The 21,133-nt window shown below is 35.5% G+C and overlaps 1 protein-coding gene across 1 annotated transcript in view; it reads right to left on the reverse strand.

Moving 5' to 3' along the window:
* The window catches only part of LOC107297578 (catenin delta-2), a gene marked incomplete at its 5' end in the record, with an annotated part of 120,721 nt that extends 100,604 nt beyond the window's left edge, over positions 1–20,117 (reverse strand). The window contains one exon of the mRNA XM_015826939.1: positions 20,005–20,117. Within this exon, the coding sequence (XP_015682425.1) occupies positions 20,005–20,117 (113 nt within the window). The remainder of the gene's footprint in view (positions 1–20,004) is intronic.
* Positions 20,118–21,133: the final 1,016 nt, after the last annotated feature.

Genomic DNA, 21,133 nt, shown 5'->3' on the forward strand with positions numbered 1-21,133 from the left:
TCAGCAAGCGGACCTGACCTAGGGAGGATTTTATACTGGGTTCATTTTAAGGAATTTGGAAGACACAACTTTAAAATTTGGTTTAATTCGGTTTTACAGGGGGGGATTGTATATATGCTTTTGTTTTAAATATGTTGTGCGCCGCCCTGAGTCCCGCTGGGAGAAGGGCGGCATATAAATTAAATTAAATAAATAAAATTAAATAAAATAAAATTACTATTTCTTTTTTTAGTTTGTATTGTAATTGTAATTCTAAATAAAATTATTACAAAAAAAATTAACAGCAGTGATGTAATCCAAGAGTAGGCAATCTGGCATCCAAATATTTTGGACTGCAACCCTCATCAGTTCATTCAGCATGACTGATGGTAAAGTTTGTGGTTGTTACCAGCTACTAACCAGCTACTTAGTTCTGGCTCTTTCAGTATATCATTTAAATAGATAAATCTAAATGCTATCTAAGGGGACTGGAGGCTAAAGCATATAAGGAACGGCTGCTGGAACTGAGTATGTCTAGTTTAATGAAGAGAAGGATGAGGGGGGACATGATAGCAATGTTCCAATATCTCAGGGGCTGCCATAAAGAAGAGGGAGTCGAGCTATTCTCCAAGGCGCCTGAAGGCAGGACAAGAAGCAACGGATGGAAACTGATCAAGGAAAGAAGCAACTTAGAACTAAGGAGAAACTTCCTGACAGTTAGAACAATTAACCAGTGGAACAACCTGCCTCCAGAAGCGGTGAATGCTCCAATACTGGAAGTTTTTAAGAAGAGACTGGACAGCCACTTGTCCGAAATGGTATAGGGTTTCCTGCCTGAGCAGGGGGTTGGACTAGATGACCTCCAAGGTCCCTTCCAACTTTACTATTATTATTATTAATTATAACCAATGGCTATAATATTAACACTAAATATTGAAAAGAAAACGGGGAAGATTTTAGCAGAGGTGAGGAAGTGTTATTCACTAGGTTTTTTTGCATCATCCATGTTTAATTATTCTTTAAAAAGGACTAAAAAGCAAGGGTCTCTGTGTAGGCATATGCACAAAAGTAGATTGGAAAACCCCTCAATATTTTCATTAAAAAGTAAAGCAAGTGTTGGAAACTTATTCCAATACTGGAAACCACCCTATAATTCCTAACTGGCATTGGGGAGGGAGGGAGGAAGGGATGTACTGGACTATAGACACACAATTTTGCCATTTTCTCTCAGTCCATCGCCTTTACATCTATTCTTCCATTGTGTGGCTTTCTATGTTTGTTAACATATGCAGTTATAACATTCTAATTTTTATTTCAAGATCTGTCCACCAAACCTAAGAGGAAAATTTTTGGTTTCATTTTCATTTTTATATCAAGGATCTTCTGAAATTGGAATAAAAATCTTATCCCAATATTTCTTTGCTTTATCAGAAGTCCAGTAGAGATGATGCCTGATGCTTACTAAGAAGTTGATATGATATATATGACTGAAAGATATTGCAGACTAGCTGGGCATTGAAAACTTTATAGTTCAAATGGGAGAATTACATTTACAAACATATGCATCACACAGATGATTCAAGCACTCATCTATTCCCCCTACCCAGTGCAGTTTTTAGTTGGTAGCAAATGTGGGTTTGCTTCTACATAATGTATGAAGCAATTCGAAAGAAAAATATCTGTTGTGATGAGAGAAAGTATAGAGTTGGGGTTAGGTTAAGATAGAAAAGTAAAAAAAAATTAAAGGAATACTTTTTCCTCCTCCTCCCCCCACTTTATGTTCCTAGTTATTATATTCTGAGTACTAGACCAAAAGAAGTAACAGGAAAAAGTGAAACAATAACAGAAATGTAACCTGAATGTGATAGAATGCTAGCAGTTAATTAATGTCTGCCATCATGTCATGTGATAACTTTGACATACACTCTTAATATGAATAGTCTTGCACTATAATAAACTAGTTAGAAAAGAGGTAAGAGTTTTTATACTATCACATAGTGATTCTCACGAGGGAGACAGGAAACTAATAAAACTAACGAGACAAAATGAGATGGCTGATAAACTTTGGCGGACTAGACAGTTTTGGAATTCTGAAGATTGGTTTGTTTCAGTGTATTTTTTTGTGTAAAAAGTTTTATTGGTTTGTTTCCCATTTTTACAAAAGCTTAGGACACAACGTGGTGGTCAGGGTGACAAATCAATTGAAAACAAAATCATATAAGTATAGCTCAGATTAATTATCAAAAATTTCCTCTCTATTTCCTAAATATAATATTGCTTATTAAAATTAATAGAGTTTTAGGTAAAATTAATCAAGCAAAAATCATCAATCACATTGCGATTATGATAATCTATATCCTGTTTTTAAGCTTTACTAATTACAGTTCTCATACTCAAATTACATTTTAATAAACATATAGTTGGGATTTCAGGTATCCTTAATGATAGATCATTCATTGAGACTAATTTTTTTGCTATCACAAATAGCTCTTCCTCTCTCTCTCTATTACAACATGGTTATCATATGTAAAATAATAATATAACTCCAACAAATACAATTCTATTTTTAAGAATATGTTCTGTCATTTCATCAATCTACGTCTGTAAAAAATCTTTTTAACCCCTTTAATAAAGTTTAGACCTTCAAATACTTATCAGCTATAATATCAGAAAATTCCCATCCTTCATTCATTATTAATTCAGACAAAATCTCTATCTCTTTACAGCATAATTATCATGTTTAAAATAATAATGTAAGTCCAACAAATACATTTCTATTTTTAAAAATATGTTCTATCATTTCGTCAATCTACATCTATAAAGTCTTTTTAACCCCTGGTTACAAAAATTTCTGACTAATTCAAACTGAACAAAGTTTTCTTCCCTTTCTGCCAATATCATCTGAATGTTATATTCACTTTTATTCCATGTTATAGTTAAAAGTAAGTTATCCGCTTTGTTGTAATTTTCGGAGAATTGTATCTGGATGTCAATCTCTGTTATTTTTGGTAGTTGAACTGAGTCAATTACGGTGATTTCTTGGTCATCGAAGTTGTCCATCAGTTGTAGGTAACGTTGTGTAAAATTAGTTGGCTCAGTGATTTCCGCATTTCTCCCAGTGTAAGTTCACAATTGGGTTGTAAGCATAATTCCTCTGTCTCTTTAAATTGTATATCTTGATGTATAGAGGCCTGTTCAGGATTACTCTGATCTTCCTCTATTGTTCCTTGTTCTATAACTTGATTCATTATTGGAGGGTCAATTTGAAGTTCCAAAGTAGCATCTTTAAGTTTTCTCCAAGGTTTCAAATCAGTTTTGAAGTCTTCTGTGAATTCTAAAATTTTTCCCAGTATTAAATCATAGTCAAGGTGTGGGTAACTTTCTTCCATTTTGGTGGTAGACTAGCCTATTCCTTTATTAAAGACTGTATTTGAAAAAGATCCACAAATGTCCGCCCCCAAAGCTCTAATAGCCAGCTTCACCACCCAGCTGTCAAGTTATCTTTTCTCTTCTATTATCATATGAAAGTCCAATCCCTCTTCAAATAACAAGTACAGTTGCAATGTCACTTTTTGCCACCAGATGTCCTCAGTGGACTGTAAAGTCCTTTTTCCAAGTTAATGAAGTTAAAGAAAATTTTTTTTTTCTCTTTCTTTAAAAAGTTAACAAGAGAGGTGTCTCCAGCATTATAAAAATTGAAGGGTAACAATGTCCCCTTTTTCTTCTTTTCCCCTAAATATCCCCCCAAAAAAGTCCAATAGTAAAAAAAAAACAAGCAGAAAAACAAAAGATTATTAATTTCTTTCTTTTTAGCTCTTTTTCCCATATAGGCAGCCGCCGCTTTCTTAGAAAAGGGAAATAGTCAACAACTCTTTACAGGAAAGTAATCAGGACAGCGAGAGAAGGGAAAGGTCTCACCTGGATTCACCACGGTGGTTCTTCATGCTTAGGTGGTCTTTTGACTTGCGGTTGGTGCGGCGGCTAGGTGATCGGCCATTTTATTGTCCGATCTTCTCCATTGGCCCTCAGAGTTAGCTCGGACAGCTGGAGGAGCCGCCACTCCTCCGTAACCAAGCAAAGCCTCCTCAACAGTAGTCGTGCCCTCCAGGGCGACTTTCGACCCACATAAGGGTCTACCAGCGGAGGGAAGCTAGCCAACAAAGAGAGAAATCTCTTCGTACGACTAGAGGTGCCGCAATCCGGAACCGGAAGTCGGTTTGTTTCAGTATATTCAAGACCTCTGAAGTGATCCAAGGCAGAATGGAAGAAGACCACTTGTATGGAGTGGTTTGAAGATGACAAAGAGGAAAAGAAATGAGAGCATTATCAGATCCTTCCAAAAGGGAATAGATAATCCCTCATGGTTCCAGAGGAAGATCAAAGAGGACTTCTTGCCAGTGTGAGAAATGGCCTGCCGTGTATAATTAAAACTTTTGGTTTACTGTAAATCAAGGAGGAGATTATAGACAAAGCTACACACATAGGTATCAAAAAACGTAAGCTAAAGAGTTTCTAAACTAAACTTTCTGTTACAAAATTCAAAATAAGATAATTCACAAAAGGTATTTTGTGTACTGAGTATCTGATTATTCCCCAAGAACCCAAAGCCTTCAAAACACTAAGCTCTAAACTGCTAAACTGTTAAAATAATTTTGAATAATATGTGATTTGACTCTTATGATCACTTCTGTAAGTAAATGCCATTCCTGGAGTAGATGACTCCTGTACAATAAGTTTGAACTATTAGTAATTTGATACTTCAAGTAGGAGGCTTCGAAGGACAAACTAACATTCAGCATCTATTAAAATCTGAGAGGAAAGAGCTTGCAAATAAACTTTCTGGTACTTAGTTCAGAAATGTACATTTAACACAGTAATAGGAAATAGTTCCTCTGAAATTCCATGATGTGAAAATGCTTTGGAAAAGAAACACTTTTTAGAGGCTGCACTGTAACTCCAAGACAACTCTGCTATTCACCATAGTAGCCGATGCATTATACGATAAATTCAAACCAAAATGTAACTCATTTAGGGAATGCATGGCTTCTGCATGTTATTTCACCATTTGAATTTAATTTTGCTAATGCTAAGTGGATACTTAACATTAACCTAGTCATGGATTAGCCTTTAGTAATGCAAAATGTGAACAGCACTCATAAAAAGCCTACTTTGTTCTGCAGAAATTTCAGAATAACCTGAAATATAACCATACATAAATATGATTTGTTTGTATGTGTGCTTTTAAATTGGAAGAACCTACTTTGTTCCGATGAAGTTTTTAAAACTTCTCCATGCCTCTGGCCAAATGACAATCTATCTGCCATGTATTATTTGTTTTGTGATATGAACATTTGATTAGTGTATGTATGAATGTATGTATGGATAAAAATTGATTCTCACTCCTATGGGTGGTATGTATTGCATCAATTGCAGTTCTTTTACTAGAGGCCAGAGAGAGGCACTGCACTCTTCTGGACAGAGAGCACTGATATCCTTTCTGGGACCTACCAGAGCCATTGTCCCAGCCTAGGAGTCACCACCCTGAGTGCTATCACCACTTAGATCTCTCTCTCTCTCTCTCTCTGAGAGAGAGAGAGAGAGAGAGAGAGAGAGAGAGAGAGCATATAGATATAGAATGGCTGGATTTCTATCATTTCATTTGATGTACTGGACTATAGACACACCTTTATTCTTTGAAAATCTTAGGTAGCTCCAGTAGCCTTTTTGAAAGTTGATATTGAATTAAAATGTTTAATCCTCAAGAGTCAGTCTGAAAGTAGATTGTTACGGGCTTCACTTTTGCAGATTGGAAAAACTGTTAGGAATCAGTTTGAATCTTCAGATTCTGAATTTGCAGAGCATGACTAGACTGAGTTTCAGTCTGTATCCCAGCAATTGGGGGAAGAGAGCACATCTAAATCACCTGACCCACAGCATGGGCTGGACAAAGATCCAAAGGTAGCTACATACTGCAAGTTAAGAAGAGGAAGTCAAGCTGAAAAAGGAGTGTGACTCCCTCAATCAGGGCTATACAGAAGAGAGCTTTTCTGACTGACTCTTTGCGATAAACATTGTTATAATTTACAGCCTCACTCTTCCTTTATGCTGTGTTGGATTGTCTTGAACAGCAAATTGACTATTCTCAGATTTTCCTGGATTTAGAATTGTGTTTCTGGACTCTTTTGCAAAAATGAGATACTGTGTCTGTGTTCCATACAGACAGCTTGGAGTTTCCAGAGAGTTTATTACTTTAGTACAGATTTATGATCACAATGAATACTTTGGATTTATAGCACAAGCTGGCTGTGTCTTGTAATTGGCAGCTCAGAGCAAAAGCTGAGAACTAAGAACAACGTTGTTGCATTGCTTGAGCTACTTGAAATTCCACATCCTCATTCCATGCAAAAGGGGAAGAAATCATAAAGCAACAACAACAACAAAACCAGTAGTCTAGTGTTTTATAAGCTGGCTGGCCCCATACTGAAGATAAATAGAAGAGTTTTTAAAATTAAAATCGTTATTTTATTCACAACATTTAAATACAAACTCCAAAAATACAAAACACAAAACAAGACATTAAAAAGTGCATAAAAAACACATACACATAGATTGTCCCCCCCCCCAGCTGAATACTGTTAAATATATTTCAAGGATAATGGTTCCCCCCCTTGTGAAAGTGGCCCACAAATTATGAATTTCTATAACTCTGTTTACCCAACCAAGTTGACCTGACATCTATCTAGTTTATGAAAAAAAAATAGTTAACAGGTAAACTCAACAACAAATGTAAACTTCAAAACCTTCTGGTGGCAATCTATTATTGTATTTAACTTATAGAAAGTCCATAACAGCTTCTATTACAAACCACCACAATCATTATGTCTGGTCCATCCAGGATCAAATATCCTTTATTGATTCTTAATGATAAAACTTTTCCTTACAATTTTAACTCATTCCTCAAGATCGTAAATTTCTGTTGTGAATATTTCTACAGTATTTGTTGTTCAAAGAATCCTCCTCCAATTTGGAATGCAGCATCTTGTGACAATTGCTTTGTAGATATAATAAGTCTGTTCCCCAATCTCCATCAATCTTCCTAAGAAAGTCTAATCCATCATTCATTGATCCTGTCATCTCTATGTCTTTAGAATTCTTGCCCCTTTCAGCCTTCTCTAACAATCCTGCAGTTTTCAAACAAGGCTCCTTCTCCTTCCAATCTGCCAGCAACAAATTAGACTCTGATCCATTTGGTTGCAAATCTGCTTTAATTGCTGTTGCTTCAATCGGATTCCCATCTTTAGGTTGATTTAAAACTATAGTTATCAAACTTTTTATCTAAATTTTCAATTTAAGCTTGTAGGATGAAAAATTTTTCCCCAAAGGCTTTCCAAAGGGCTTTATCATTAAATTGATGCATTATTTACAGTTGTAATATAGTCCAAAACTCTCCTGTAGCTGGGCTTTCATATCCAGACATAAATAGTTCTACTCAAGGACAGGGGAAAAAGATATACTGTAACAAAATAACTGTAGAAAAAATTGAGATATTTTCCACAATGAAAAATGAGTAGGAAAAAAAATGGAGATCCGCATAAGAAGTTAAAAAGAAATAAGACCAGAGCTTTTAAAAATTAATAGCATACAAAATCTTTATAGTGAAAATCTGATGTAAATGTAAATCAAATCTAATCATTTTTGCTGCCCAAGAAATTGCTGTCAACTTCCATAGGAGGAAAGAGAAAATAATTTGCAACTCAGAAATAAAGCATTAAAAAATGCAAAGAAATCACATTAAACTCCAGCAAGGAGTTAGAATAAATCATCATTCAACCAATCAGTTAACTGTTGAAGATAAGAATCAAGGTGAAAAAAGAAACTTTAAAAAGTGCAATTAAAAACCAATGCGCACTTCAAAAGAACAAACAGCTGAAAGGAAAAGATAGAGATTTGATCTTCCAGTTGCTTCTACTGAAAATTGCAACCATCGAGATTCCTCTTCTCAGGTAGGTCCAGGGTCATCCAAAGGTCAGCTTGGGTCACTCCTAGTTGCTTCTGTTCGAATCTGAGGAAGGTTCTGCCAAAGAACCAGTTCTGGTGGCAAAATCAGTTTGTCAGCAGGAGGAAAAAATTGCCCCTGTTCAGCCTGTCATTTTGGAAGAACTCCAAGATAAGTAGAGGAAATTGACAAGCCGTCAATTTGTTAGTATCAACCCTGCTTTGGTCTACTGAGAGGGAAGTATAAAGCCATTAAGCTAGTCTTTTTTCCTATCAGTTGAAGCTCAGGAATGGAAGCAGAAATGAGACATGATTGGAAACTACCTCTAAAAAAACTCAAAGCAAACAAAAAATAAAGCACCTTTGCTACATTGAAATGAGCTGGAAATTTAAAAAAAAACAGTTGTCCAATGTCATGGGAAAAGATGGGTTTCAAACTAACACAGAATTCTTATACACAAGTGTATTTAATTGATTTAACTTCAGCTCAAAGTCTGAGTTTCACCCCTGCATTTCTTGGTTCTGCTTCTGATTTCAGAAGAGGGGCTCATGGCATGCCACTCCTAAAGTAGTGCCCCCCCGTGTTAATGTCAAAATAACTGTATACTTTCTTTAAGAAGCAAGCTTCAAAACACCATCTGTAGTCTTATACATTTGAATAGCTATTAACTGGAACCTCTTTGGTATGTCAAAATAGCATCATTAGAACTGGGCAGGAAAAAAATACTGTAGTAAATAAAATGTTTGATAGTATTTTGCACAATACATTCAAAATGGTTATAAAATATTATTGTCCTAACCAGGGGTAGGCAACCTCGGCTCTTTTATGATTCATGGACTTCAACTTCCAGAATTCCTGAGTCAGTCATGCTGACTCAGGAATTCTGGGAGTTGAAGTCCATGAGTCATAAAAGAGCCGAGGTTGCCTACCCCTCTCCTAGAGTAACACTTCAATGTTTCTCAATGTTTGGCATCATATCTATTTTTCAGGTGCACTAGCCATTAATAACATTATCTCTTGACTCTGCACTGCAACCTTTCCAGCAGCATGATGCAGGTAATTGCTATGCTCTTGTCCATAAACCATTTTCTGTATTAAATCTCTTGTTTCCCAAAGGGCCCAGATTCCTATATAATCATTTTAGGTGAATTGCCACCTCCTCATTATTTGTCACACGATTCATCTTCATCTGCAACGTTATCAACAATGATTGCTTTTATATCTTTTTGCATATCACTGTGTTGCTCCTTAACCTCACTTGGCACAAATACAGCATTAAATGAGCTATGGGCGAATGTGGAATAGGATGATATATCTTCCAACCTTCACTTGAGAGCATACTGTTAGTAACAAGCTGCCATCTTTTATCTGAAACGATCAAGTGACAGAATAGGATCAGTAGCTGCTAGACAGACCCGACTTTTTTTTTAAAAAAAAGAATTACTGTATGAACTAAAAACAAGCAACATTTATAACCAGTCAATCTATATACTTCACTACATTAAACAGTATCAACTGTAATGCCACAGCTAAAGTTAAGAAATTAACTTAGAAATTACCGTATTTATTGGCGTATAACACGCACTTTTTCCCCCTGAAAATAGGGGGCAAATGATGTGTGCGTGTTATACGCCGATATAAGCGCTCCGCCGCCCGGCCCCACCTTTAAGTTTTTTTCCTGAAATTTCCCTCTTAAAATGAAGGTGCATGTTATACGCCTGTGCGTGTTATACGCCAATAAATACGGGTAAGTTAATAAATGGCAGAGACTTTTTTCTTCAAATAAAGAAAATAAAACAAAGATCACATCAATGCTATTACTGATTAACATGTTAATTGGTCAGAAAGACAGAAGTGAGATCATGTTTTTCATTATAAAAGAAACTATAGAGCAGACATGTCAAACTCACGACGTCACGTGACGTCGTGCAATGTATCGGGCCGGTTTTGCCATTGCCAGGGGCTGGCAGTTTGACACCCCTGCTATAGAGAGTATGTTAAAAATGTTGGGGAAGAAGATTAAAAAGGAGTAAGTTACCATATTAAAGTGCATGAGACACATGCAAAGCTATTCTAAGCACCCATCCAGTAGATTTTTTTTAATGAACTCATTTTATAAAGTGTGTTAAGTTTTTTTTTAAAGCAGACTGGTGATTTAGTTTAGGGAAGACGAAGGGGGACAGGAGGAAACAATATAGACATATATAACTTCTAACACTGTTCCAATGCTTCAAATTTATTTTTAAAGCAACATAAATGACCTTCAAGAAAATTTCTAGTCAGTAAATATTTTAGACATATTTGATGCATTGTGTACATTTTTCTGGAACAGATTGTATTGTCTTGATATAAGGAGCCCTGCGTACAGAAGAACTTTCAATGCACGAATAGTGAAATAATCCACAATGAGTATATACAATGTTCCACTGCCATTTACAAGTATTTCATGAGGAAGCAATGGACCAAAAGAGAATTTGAAGTGCCAGGTAGAGGCAGTCCTCTACTTATTGAGCCCAAAAATTTATGTTGCTGAGACATTTGTTAAGTGAATTTTGCCCCATTTTATGACTTTTCTTGTCACAGTTGTTAAATGAATCATCGCAGTTGTTAAGTTAATATCCCGATTGTTAAGTGAATCTGGCTTCCCCATTGACTTTGCTTGTCAAAAGATCACAAAAGTTGATCACATGACTCTGGGATACTGCAACAGTCATAAATATGAACCAGTTGCCAAGTATGAAAAATGATCATAGGTCACTTTTTTCAGTGCCGTTGTAACTTTGAATGGTCACTAAATGAACTGTTGTAAATTGAGGACTACCTGTATCTTACTGCTGTAGCTCAATACTGATGTGATCACACTAAACATCAACAGCAAAATAGCTACCTATCTTTTTATATTAACTAACCAATCTTTTTTTGTGAATATTAAGCAACTCATCTTGCTTAGTAAAGTTTTGAAAAAAATGAAAGGGAAAAGAGTAAAAATTAAAGAAGATAATTAAAAGAAAACCTAGCATATTTCTCACAAGATATGTGATAAGGTTACAGAAATATACATTTTAGAATAGAGCTTTTTGTAATACAGTAAATTATCAATGAAAACTTAATTTTTAATAAGGAGAAATAGAAATAGACCTTGACTTACAACCAGTCACTTAGCAACCAGTTGAAATTACAAGAAAACTCCTGAATGTTATGTACGTTACGACTATCGCAGCATCTATGCAGTCATTTCCGTTAGATGACTGGCAGCAGCAGACCTGGAAGAGGTGGGCTGCATTGGGAAAACACAAAACTGCTATTAATGTGATGCAACTGTATACTGTTATGTGTAGATATTCTATGACTTCTTCCAATATTTCAATTGTTTTCACTAGTAGCTTGCAATAATTATTTTCCTGGAGGATTTCATGAATTAATTTGCTCACTTATACTTGTCAAATCCTGTAGCAATTAATTTCCAGGTACTGTTTCATATTTTACTTCCTATTAATCAAGTTGAGCCAAAACCTGATGAATAGTTAAATAGATATGAACAGACCAGATACGATTGTTTTTAGAATGCAGATTATCTATGACTGTATATTTAACTACTTCATCCATAAAAAAGCCAATTTAAAAGGGCTAATTTAATCATTCTAGCAATATTTGGGTGAAATAAATTAAAATATCTAATTTCAATGTTACCAGCCTTCCCTAAGATTGTGAAGCACTAATCTCTGGATATTAATCAGAGGAAGAAAGCTACTACTGAGGAAGTGATAATTTAAAAGAGTGTTTACATTTACCTCATCTCTGGTATGTAGACAACACCCTTGTCATGATAAAAATGGAACAATTAAAGAAGACAGCCAAGATAATCAACATCTTCGAAGGAATAAAATTCACAAGGAAACAAGAAAACAATAACATACTACCCCTCTTGGATGTCCTCATCAGCAGAGGAAATGGCGGCAGATCATAAACACAAGCCCATTGAAAAACCACCCACAGTAACTAAGTGTTCCATTATCACAGTAACAACCCAATTTTCACAAGAGGAGCTGTGTAAGAACATTTGGATGAATACAAATACATTGCAGCAACCCAGAGCGCCAGAAAAATGAAACAGACTGCCTATAATTCTTCCAACAAAATGGATATCCATACAACTTCATTAAAAAGTGTGTCACCACTCAATTCACTATAACACAACCAACAACATGAGCTATGAAAAGAATAACATCACCATACATCAACAACATCTCAGAAATAATCAACATTCTAGCTAGTTCAACCATAGGGCATCCCCATAGCACACAAACTAACTAAAGCCGCCCACTCTAAATATTTTAACTAAACCAAAAGACCCAGTAGCTCCCAGAAGAAAAAAAAAACAGGAGTCATCTACAACATACAGGGTAATTAAATACAAAGAAGGATACTATATATACTGTATTTTCTGGTGTATAAGACGACTTTCTAAACCCTGAAAATCTTCTCAAAAGTCGGGGGTCGTCTTATACGCCCAGTCGTCTTATACGCCAGAAAATACGGGTATTCTATTTTATTCCTTTACACATGTGGTTTGGCATATTACTCATCAAGTTTTCTCTCCCCCCCTCTCTCTCGCTCAAACTCTATATTTTAACTGGAAAAGTTGGGGGTTGTCTTATACGCCCAGTCGTCTTATACGCCGGAAAATACGGTACTCATGAATAAGCCAAGTGTATTAGATGCCAAAATGCATCTAAAATTGGTTTAACTATCTGTGGCTGGGTATATCCACAAATATATTCAGTATAAAAGTATTTTTTTTAAAGTACTCATATATCTCATATATATTTATCCATCCACAGATAAGCTGACTCACAAATTTTTAACTAAAGTAGTATGAAAGATGGATAATCTGTGGATAACCCTGAATAAACCAATTGTGAAAATTGAAGCCTACAAACAGTTTGAGGGTCAGCTTATCTGCTGGTGACGCATTTTTCACAGTACTTTGGTTTAAAACATTGACGGTTGGCTTATCCACAGATGGTCTTATATGAAAGCAAAGATGGTAACATCTTTTTTCTCTAGCAAATTCTGTAAATAATAAGGATGTTTACATATATGCATTTGTGAAGTGCTTTTTTTGAAAAAAAAAAAAAGGTGCCGGAACTCACACACGTCATACAACCCACCTTGCCTACCCTACAAGGTTCCATCCAAAAAAGGTGCCGGAACTCCGTTCTGGACATTCTATGACAAAAAAGCCCTGCATTTGTGTATTTTACACACACACACACACACACTACACACAGAGAGGGAAGTATTTCAAGCACATCTCCTTTCTTATTCAGCTAAACTTTTAAGATACAATAGCAGAACAGATATTATTATGTCATTAAAGTCTTGATTGTTATAATTACCCATTATTGGTTTTACAATGACTTTGTTTACAAAGTCAACAAAATATTGCCAGAAGTTCTGCACAAAAAAGATTTACAGTAATTTTCACCCCTTCCTCTATTATTCTAGGTATCCTTTCTAGGGATTTGTGTCTTTAACTTGTGAAATATATGTGTTCACTTCATGACAAAATCATACATTATGACATGACACCCATCATATATCATGTTTAACATATAAGGATAAATTATTGTCAAATAAAATAAAATAATAATGGTGACTTGATAACACAGTCAGGGCTTTTTTTCTCATAGAACGCTCAGAACGGAGTTCCAGCACCTTTTTTGGATGGAACCTTGTAGGGTAGGCAAGGCGGGTTGTATGATGTGTGTGAGTTCCGGCACCTTTTTTTTTTTTTTTAAAGAAAAAAAGCACTGAACACAGCAATTCCTTTACTTTGTTCACTGAATTACCTTCAGTTCCATTTATTACAAATGAGCTGCATTTTTGGAGAATTCAGAATAGGAGTAAAGACCAGGTCTCTTGCCAGTGCTCTGCTTAATTACCCACATGGTCACTTAACAACCACAATTGGGAGAGCTGCAATTGTGGTTGTGAAGCAAAGTAGACACATGGCATCGTGCTTAATGACTGCTTTGCTTAACAAACAAGAATTTGGGCCCAATTGTGGTCATAAAGGGAGGACTATCTATACTGCTCTTTACAATGGTCATTATCCAAATGATTTTTCATAATCTAAAAACTAAAGTCTTCTTCACCTTCAGTATCATTTTAATTTCCAAGAATTTAAGTAGGATTTTGCACTAGCTTAAAGGCAGTTGCAGACTCTCTGCTTGCCCAATATCAGTAGTATCGCAGGGTACAGCTGATTTTATTTCAGCTAACACATGAGTGTTAAAAAAACACAGTTGGCTTCTTTCCACATTGGAAGAAATACTCGCTTTATTTTTTTTTCTCTTGGTTATTTAAGGGGAATGGTAGCTTGATGATTTTTGGGAAGGAAAATTAAGAGTGAAAGTGTTATCTGCACGTACAGAAACTGTCTCAAAAACACAGGCACAGACCAATTCTTTGTCTTAACATGCATCTGTTAAACTGGGTGGGAAGAAGGAAAAGTAAGTGGCTTAATCTGCTGTCTGAGATAGATGAGCAAATGTCCCCAATTTTTCATTTGATGGCCTTGCAGCCCTCATTGTTTCTCATTCTAATCAATCTAATAGGATTGCTATGAGGGTGAAAATTGGGAACTTTCAGTTCCTGAAAAAAGGATAGAACATTATTTATAAAACAAAAGGAAATAATATTTGAAAAAATATAATTTCCTTATATTAGCAGCTGAAAGTAACCCCCCTTACTTTGTTAAATGTACAGTTATAAATGCAAAAAACACCCCCTTTGGTAATTTATGTTTCAGAAATAATCATAGGGAGAGAATGTCTAAAATTGAAAGAAATGACTTTGATAACTGATAATATAAAATCAAAGTTCAATACAGTGTAATTTTACTTTTCATTAGCCCCATCAATGTTTTCCTACCATCTCCTAAACAAACAACTGAAGGAAATTATATAGCAATTCTGTAGCAACTGTACAGCACAGTCCTAAAGATTTTCTAAGGAACAGATCCTCTTTGTGTTAAAGACAAAAAAACACTTGGATAAATGCGACTAGAATTTCAAGTCTACATCCATACTTCTATCTGCAAAAAGACTCCCCTTTGGTCTTATCCCTGCTCTGTCTCTCACATGTATTTCAAACCATTCTTCACAGTTACTCCTGATCTATTTATATGAAGTATTAATGTTTTGGCAAGCTAAATGTCATTCTGCTATAAAACAAAACCAAATGGTTTGTTTTTTTAATTGATCACAATTAGCATGTTTTGTGCATTAATATCCAAATTCTTGCTTAGGATTTAAAATTTATTTTATACAAGTTTCAAGCCATTTGACATTAAAGTGAGTAAGTTATGATTTTCTGTACTTTCACTTTTGTAACAAAGTAATATACTTCATGATTTCCAAGCTTTCCTCAACTGGAAAATCACTACCAAGTCTTTCTTGAAACCATTCAGTAGAGCTCTTTGTAATTGCTTTATAGCGTCTTTGTTCTGATTCAGAGTCTCCAATACCAAATCCCATGGTAACTGATTTTCTTTATGCGTAGGGTTGTAGCAGCATACAAATGAGTAAGACATGACACTGAGTCCATCTTCTCCCAAGTGCCTGATACAGTCTCACTGTGAATTTCACATGCTACCAAATTCAAGAATGCAAGAACATTAACAGAAACTAAAAAGAAGTGATAAAGAGCTACTCAGCAGTCAAATAAGTCTAGCAGTCAAAGGAGATACTTAACCCAATACTCTTGTGATCCATTCTAAGTCTGCAATAAAACCAAAGCAGTTTGAATCTGCTTGATACTATGTAATTAATCTGAGTCTGAACAGTTAACTGCTGTGAAAGATGCTATAAAATTATTATATGTGATTAAGGATGTGTTATTTTACACCAGTATAATATGTGCTACAGTGGAATACATCAACAAAGTATCCTAAATTCTAAGGGTGGGTTCATCTTCTCTCACTGCTTTCACACTGCAGAAAACGGAAAACACTATTCTTTCCTGTGATAAACAACTTCAAATCCCATTCAATCAAATCATTAAAGGCAATTTTTAAAAATGAATAATATGAAAACTGCAGAATTTAGAGTGGATATTTCCTGTATTAATTTTGCTTATTATTGCACATTCTTTTGTAGCATTGTACATTTGCATAGTAGCACATAAAAGAAGATAGCATAGAGCTTTTATAGAAGTTGAATGGAAATATATTTATTTTCTTAATTATTTACTATCCATTGTAAAATATAAAGTGGTAGGCATTACAAGAAAAAAGAACTAGCTCTCTTGTAAATAATTTATTTGAAAATATCAATGAATGTTAGAAGCAATATTCTGTCCAAAGCAAATACATATCTTGAGAACAGTAATCTTTTAAAAAGACCTATATGCTATGAAGTACCTTAGTTACATTTTGCCTTATTGCATGTCTATTAAATAATCACAAATGCATAAAAATAAATAAATAAATAATCATATAATCAATATCTCAATGCTATAGTAATAATAATTTTCAGTTCATATAAGACACATTTGTAAGTCTTTCAAAATTCAGATTATAACTTTAAACAAAGAGAATTTTCCTCTTTCAAATATACTACATTATTGCTTAGCATGATAGCAATAGTACTTAGACTTATATACTGCTTCACAGTGTTTTACAGCCCTCTCTAAGCAGTTTACAGAGTCAGCATATTGCCCCCAGTAATCTGGGTCCTCATTTTACCGACCGTGGAAGGATAGAAGGCTGAGTCAACCTTGAGCCAGTTAGGATCGAACTCCTGCTTCTGTGGGCAGAGTTAGCCTGCAATACTGCATTCTAATCACTACGTCACCACAGCTCTTGATATCTAAAACTAGCAAATACCGAAGCTTTGATGGGGTATGTGGTTTGTAAAACATGGTTTATTTTATGAATTTATTCAACGGTGTTTTATTTAATAGAACAAAGATAAACAGCATATGATTTAACAAAATGGGTGAACACAGCTATTGTCCTGTTAGTCAAAGTTTACTATTTGGGGAACAAGTCTTTCTCTAATCAGTTCTCCTTCCTCCTGCAGCTGTGAGACTGAAAGGTTTTATTTCCTTTCAAGTGAATGTTAGGTATGCCGGTAGACATGGACAGTCTGGTGGAGACGAATGGAGGGCTGATGGAGGCTTTGGGCAGGTTGGTTGACACTATGGTAGAGTGCTGCGGTCAGATGTACACTATGGAGTGGGGGTGGTGCTATGGAGTATGAGATCCCTAGGATCTTGTATTCCATAGCAGAAGAAAAAGCAACAGGAACAACTTACTGGGGTGACTTGCAGCTTTCCCTGCCGACATCACTGCGATGGCATAATCACAAGCCAAGTACCTGAATGCCCAAATCATGATCACATTATTAAAGGGATGCTGCAATGGCCAGAACTCTGAGGACCAATTGCAACAGCTACAACTTCGATGACCAATTGTACGTTCATTTTTTCAGCACCACCATAACTCTGAATGAATGGATATAAACTGGAGAATATTGTAAACTAAGTCAAAGAACCCAGTGTGCCCTATCATTCATCATAGGCTCAATGGAATAATTCAGTTTTCAAAAGTCTCTAGAAGATTAAAACTGCAAGGCTAGTTGGGCTTCTATGGGAGGGCTATACCATAACATAGGCATTGCTACTGAAAACTAGCATTTAGGAACTTCTGCATGTAAGAAAAAAAAGATATCATTTCAAAACATGGCAAATAAAGGGATGACAAACATCAGTGGGAAATGGTTTGAGACAATCCATTTGGATCCGAAAGTCTACTAGCACAGGCCATCCCAATGTAACACTCTCTGTATTCAGATCATTGAATTAAAACACGACCATACCAGAGAAGGATGGAGAGGGTGTGGGAGGAGGGGACTGAGTATATATTAAACTCAACACAACAATACTGTATTACGTTTGAGTCAGACCACATGCATTTCTTAAACATGCTTTAAAAATCCCATATTTTGTTTGTTGAACATAAATATAATAGAAAACTGTGAAACCCATGAAATATTGGATTCTGAACTTTACATATGAATTAAATTCTTTAAAATGAAATCTGTTCAGGTGATACTTTGTTCAGTCATATTTTCAAGTGAACATACATCCAGCCTCATTTAAAATACATATACACTAAGTTACAGATTTAGGATATTGGGTATAATGAAAACTGACCCTTTTTAATTGTTTCAATGAACTCTACAACTACAAACCTCAAAGAGGAATAATCAATATTCTAATTTGGGATGTGTAGCAGGTGAGTTCTACCAGAAAAAGATGGTACTGGACATGTAGGTATTTTATGTTAAAACCTGCATTTATGCATTGTATTTGAAAGCCCACTAGTAACCCATATAGAGCAAAAATGCTGTTCTTGCAACAGAGGGGCTACTGCATTTTGTATCAACTGCAGCTTCCAGATAGTTTTTAAAGACAGCCCCAAGGAGAGTGCTTTGTCAAATCTATTTTAGAGATAATGAGGATATGCATATATCTTGAAATAAAATACGCAGATTTGGAAAAAATATAAATTTCTCCGTGTATTAACTAAATCAAAAACATTTAATGAATACATGTATTTGATCACTTATTAAAAGCAATGATTTCACTTTATTTTTCAGGTCTTTCAAATTTCTATCAGCTTATTTCAACAACTAGGAATTTAAACCCCTTTCTAAATTATTTTTACAATTTTTTACTAAATTACTTCATGCAATATTCTATTTTTCTATCTTTGGCTAGACAAGGGTAGACTCCCATTGGATACTTCTAGGCCAGTGATGGTGAATCTTTTAGAGACCCCCAAAACCGGCCCTGCCCTGTCCCGCCTCCCCACTCTGCCCCTGTCCTGCCCGTTTCACCCCCGCCTGGCCCACCTGCAGGGCCATTCACCACCTCCACAGCCCGCCGCATATCTCCCAGGCAGCCCAGCAACGCCATGGCAGCCATGCCCTCTGCCCGCACCCCGCAGCATCAACTGCGTGCGATGGGGCGTAAGGGCAGAATCTTTTCCCCACTGCCCGGCTGCCATGTCCTTGGCTGCGCTGCTCCATGCGGGCCATACTCGGGGGCAACTCTCCTCTGGGGGGGCTGCTGGTGAGGGAGCTGTGGGGAGAGGTGGGGTTGGCGCGACAGCGCACATGCCCACAGAGAGGGTTCTTAGTGCCGCATGTGGCAGGCGTGCCATAGGTTCGCCACCACTCTTCTAGGGTTTACATGCATGTAGTTTTCTTAACATCACTCCAGATGAGATTTGCCATTACCTATTTTGAGATGTATATTGAATGCCAGTGATGGGCATTTTTGATATCTCCCAGGCCCATTTCTGCTTAAATGTTATGGGGTTACCTAAGCTGAACTAAGTGCTTCTAACTGTGCATACATTAAAAAAGCAGTCTAAGAAACCAACACAAATTCATTACTTTATGCATTTCAACTAGCTAAGTTACATCTTTAAAAATCAAATCAAGTAGCAAAATTATAATCACGATGCTCATTTTAAGGTTGGCAATTCTATAGCAAAAATACCAGAAAAAAAACAGAACAATTAAAACTACAGATATTTTAAGGCAAGTATTTATTTGTTTAAAATGATCAAACTGAAAAACGATCAAAAGATTATTATTTTTGTATGGCAGCAAATGATCCGCAGCACTCTGCATTTTCAAATTCTACAGCACTGAATTTATTTCTCACATTGTTTTCTTACCCGTTCTTTTTTTTTAAAGGGGCTAAATTTAGCAATTTTATATGTCATGCTATTTCATCACCTCCCCAGTTTTCACAATGTGTGTTTTTGCTATTAGTTTTTGCTCAAATTCATTATCAGGTAACACATATAATGTAACTTTAAAATAATTTTGCTTTACTGCTTTATTTAGACACCTTCTGATATGCAATGCATCACGAGAGGATGGTCAATACAATCTATTATCAATTTCAATTTATTATGCAAAAATAATAAAATCATTCTGATTAAGTACCTAATGCTGTTCATGCTTCCAGTCTCAGATCCAAGTTTACATCTCTCCAGCTGGCTGGCTACAATCTGACGTTCAGCCTCAAGTTCTCTTGTAAGTCTCTCAAACTGTAACTCCTGAAAGATAAAATACAGATGCTTACGATGTCTGTTGAAATGTTAGTCAATAGGGATCAACCTTATTAAAAGGCTTTCCCAAGAGGATCTATCAACCCCAATTACTGCTCTTAGGTACATCTTTACTATTGAAATGTGATGTTATGCATACAATTTCTATTATATTCCAAATGGCTATGGTTTTTGTTCAGAAAAGAGTTGGATAAATTTTGATAAAAAAAAGAATGATTTGTGTTTCATTACTACTGGAATTACAATACATTTCATTATCCTTTTTCTCATTCCAGTATTGCAAATTTATGTTTGCTGATACAGGTTGGTCAACTACATTTCAGCCTAGCGTGTTTTTACAGACACAGCAGGCCATTAGTTTCTGGTTAATACAAACCCAGAAATTAGTTCAGTATATCACATGTCTAATAAATATATTCTACAATATCGCTATATTCTATAGTTAAACACTCTTACACATGCATACAAATATCCATATTAACATATTTGACTAAAAAGTGATACATAATAATACACAAACATACACATACATGCAATATAAGGATGGAAAAATACACCTTTTGTATTTTTATAGCTAGCTATCCAGAACAGTTAATAATTTGTGCTTACAAAAATTAATTCAGAAATATTTAAAATTCTGACCAGTATGTGATCAGATCTCTTAGTATATCCTACAACTGTTGCAGTTGCAGAAACTGAAAATAATATTTTATTTTGGATGGATGAAAAAAATACCCAGAAACTTCCTCTTTGTCATAATTGTTAGAAAGTTTAGCTATTCTTTTTACTTATTCTCTCTTGTTCATCATTAAGAACCTCATGAAATTTAATTCAGATCCAGCAAGTCATGCTACATTGACTTTATTTAGAAAATTCTTTTGATAATGAAAGTTTTATGCAAATTATATCTTGCTTTTAACATAACTGAATGTTACAGCGAATTTGTACGAACCAGACAACAGCGCAATGAAGAAAATAAATATTGCAATAAAGCAATATCAAAA

The sequence above is a fragment of the Protobothrops mucrosquamatus genome, unplaced genomic scaffold (assembly GCF_001527695.2).
Source record: "Protobothrops mucrosquamatus isolate PMUCROS unplaced genomic scaffold, P.Mucros_1.0 scaffold3393, whole genome shotgun sequence".
Taxonomy (NCBI): Eukaryota; Metazoa; Chordata; class Lepidosauria; order Squamata; family Viperidae; genus Protobothrops; species Protobothrops mucrosquamatus.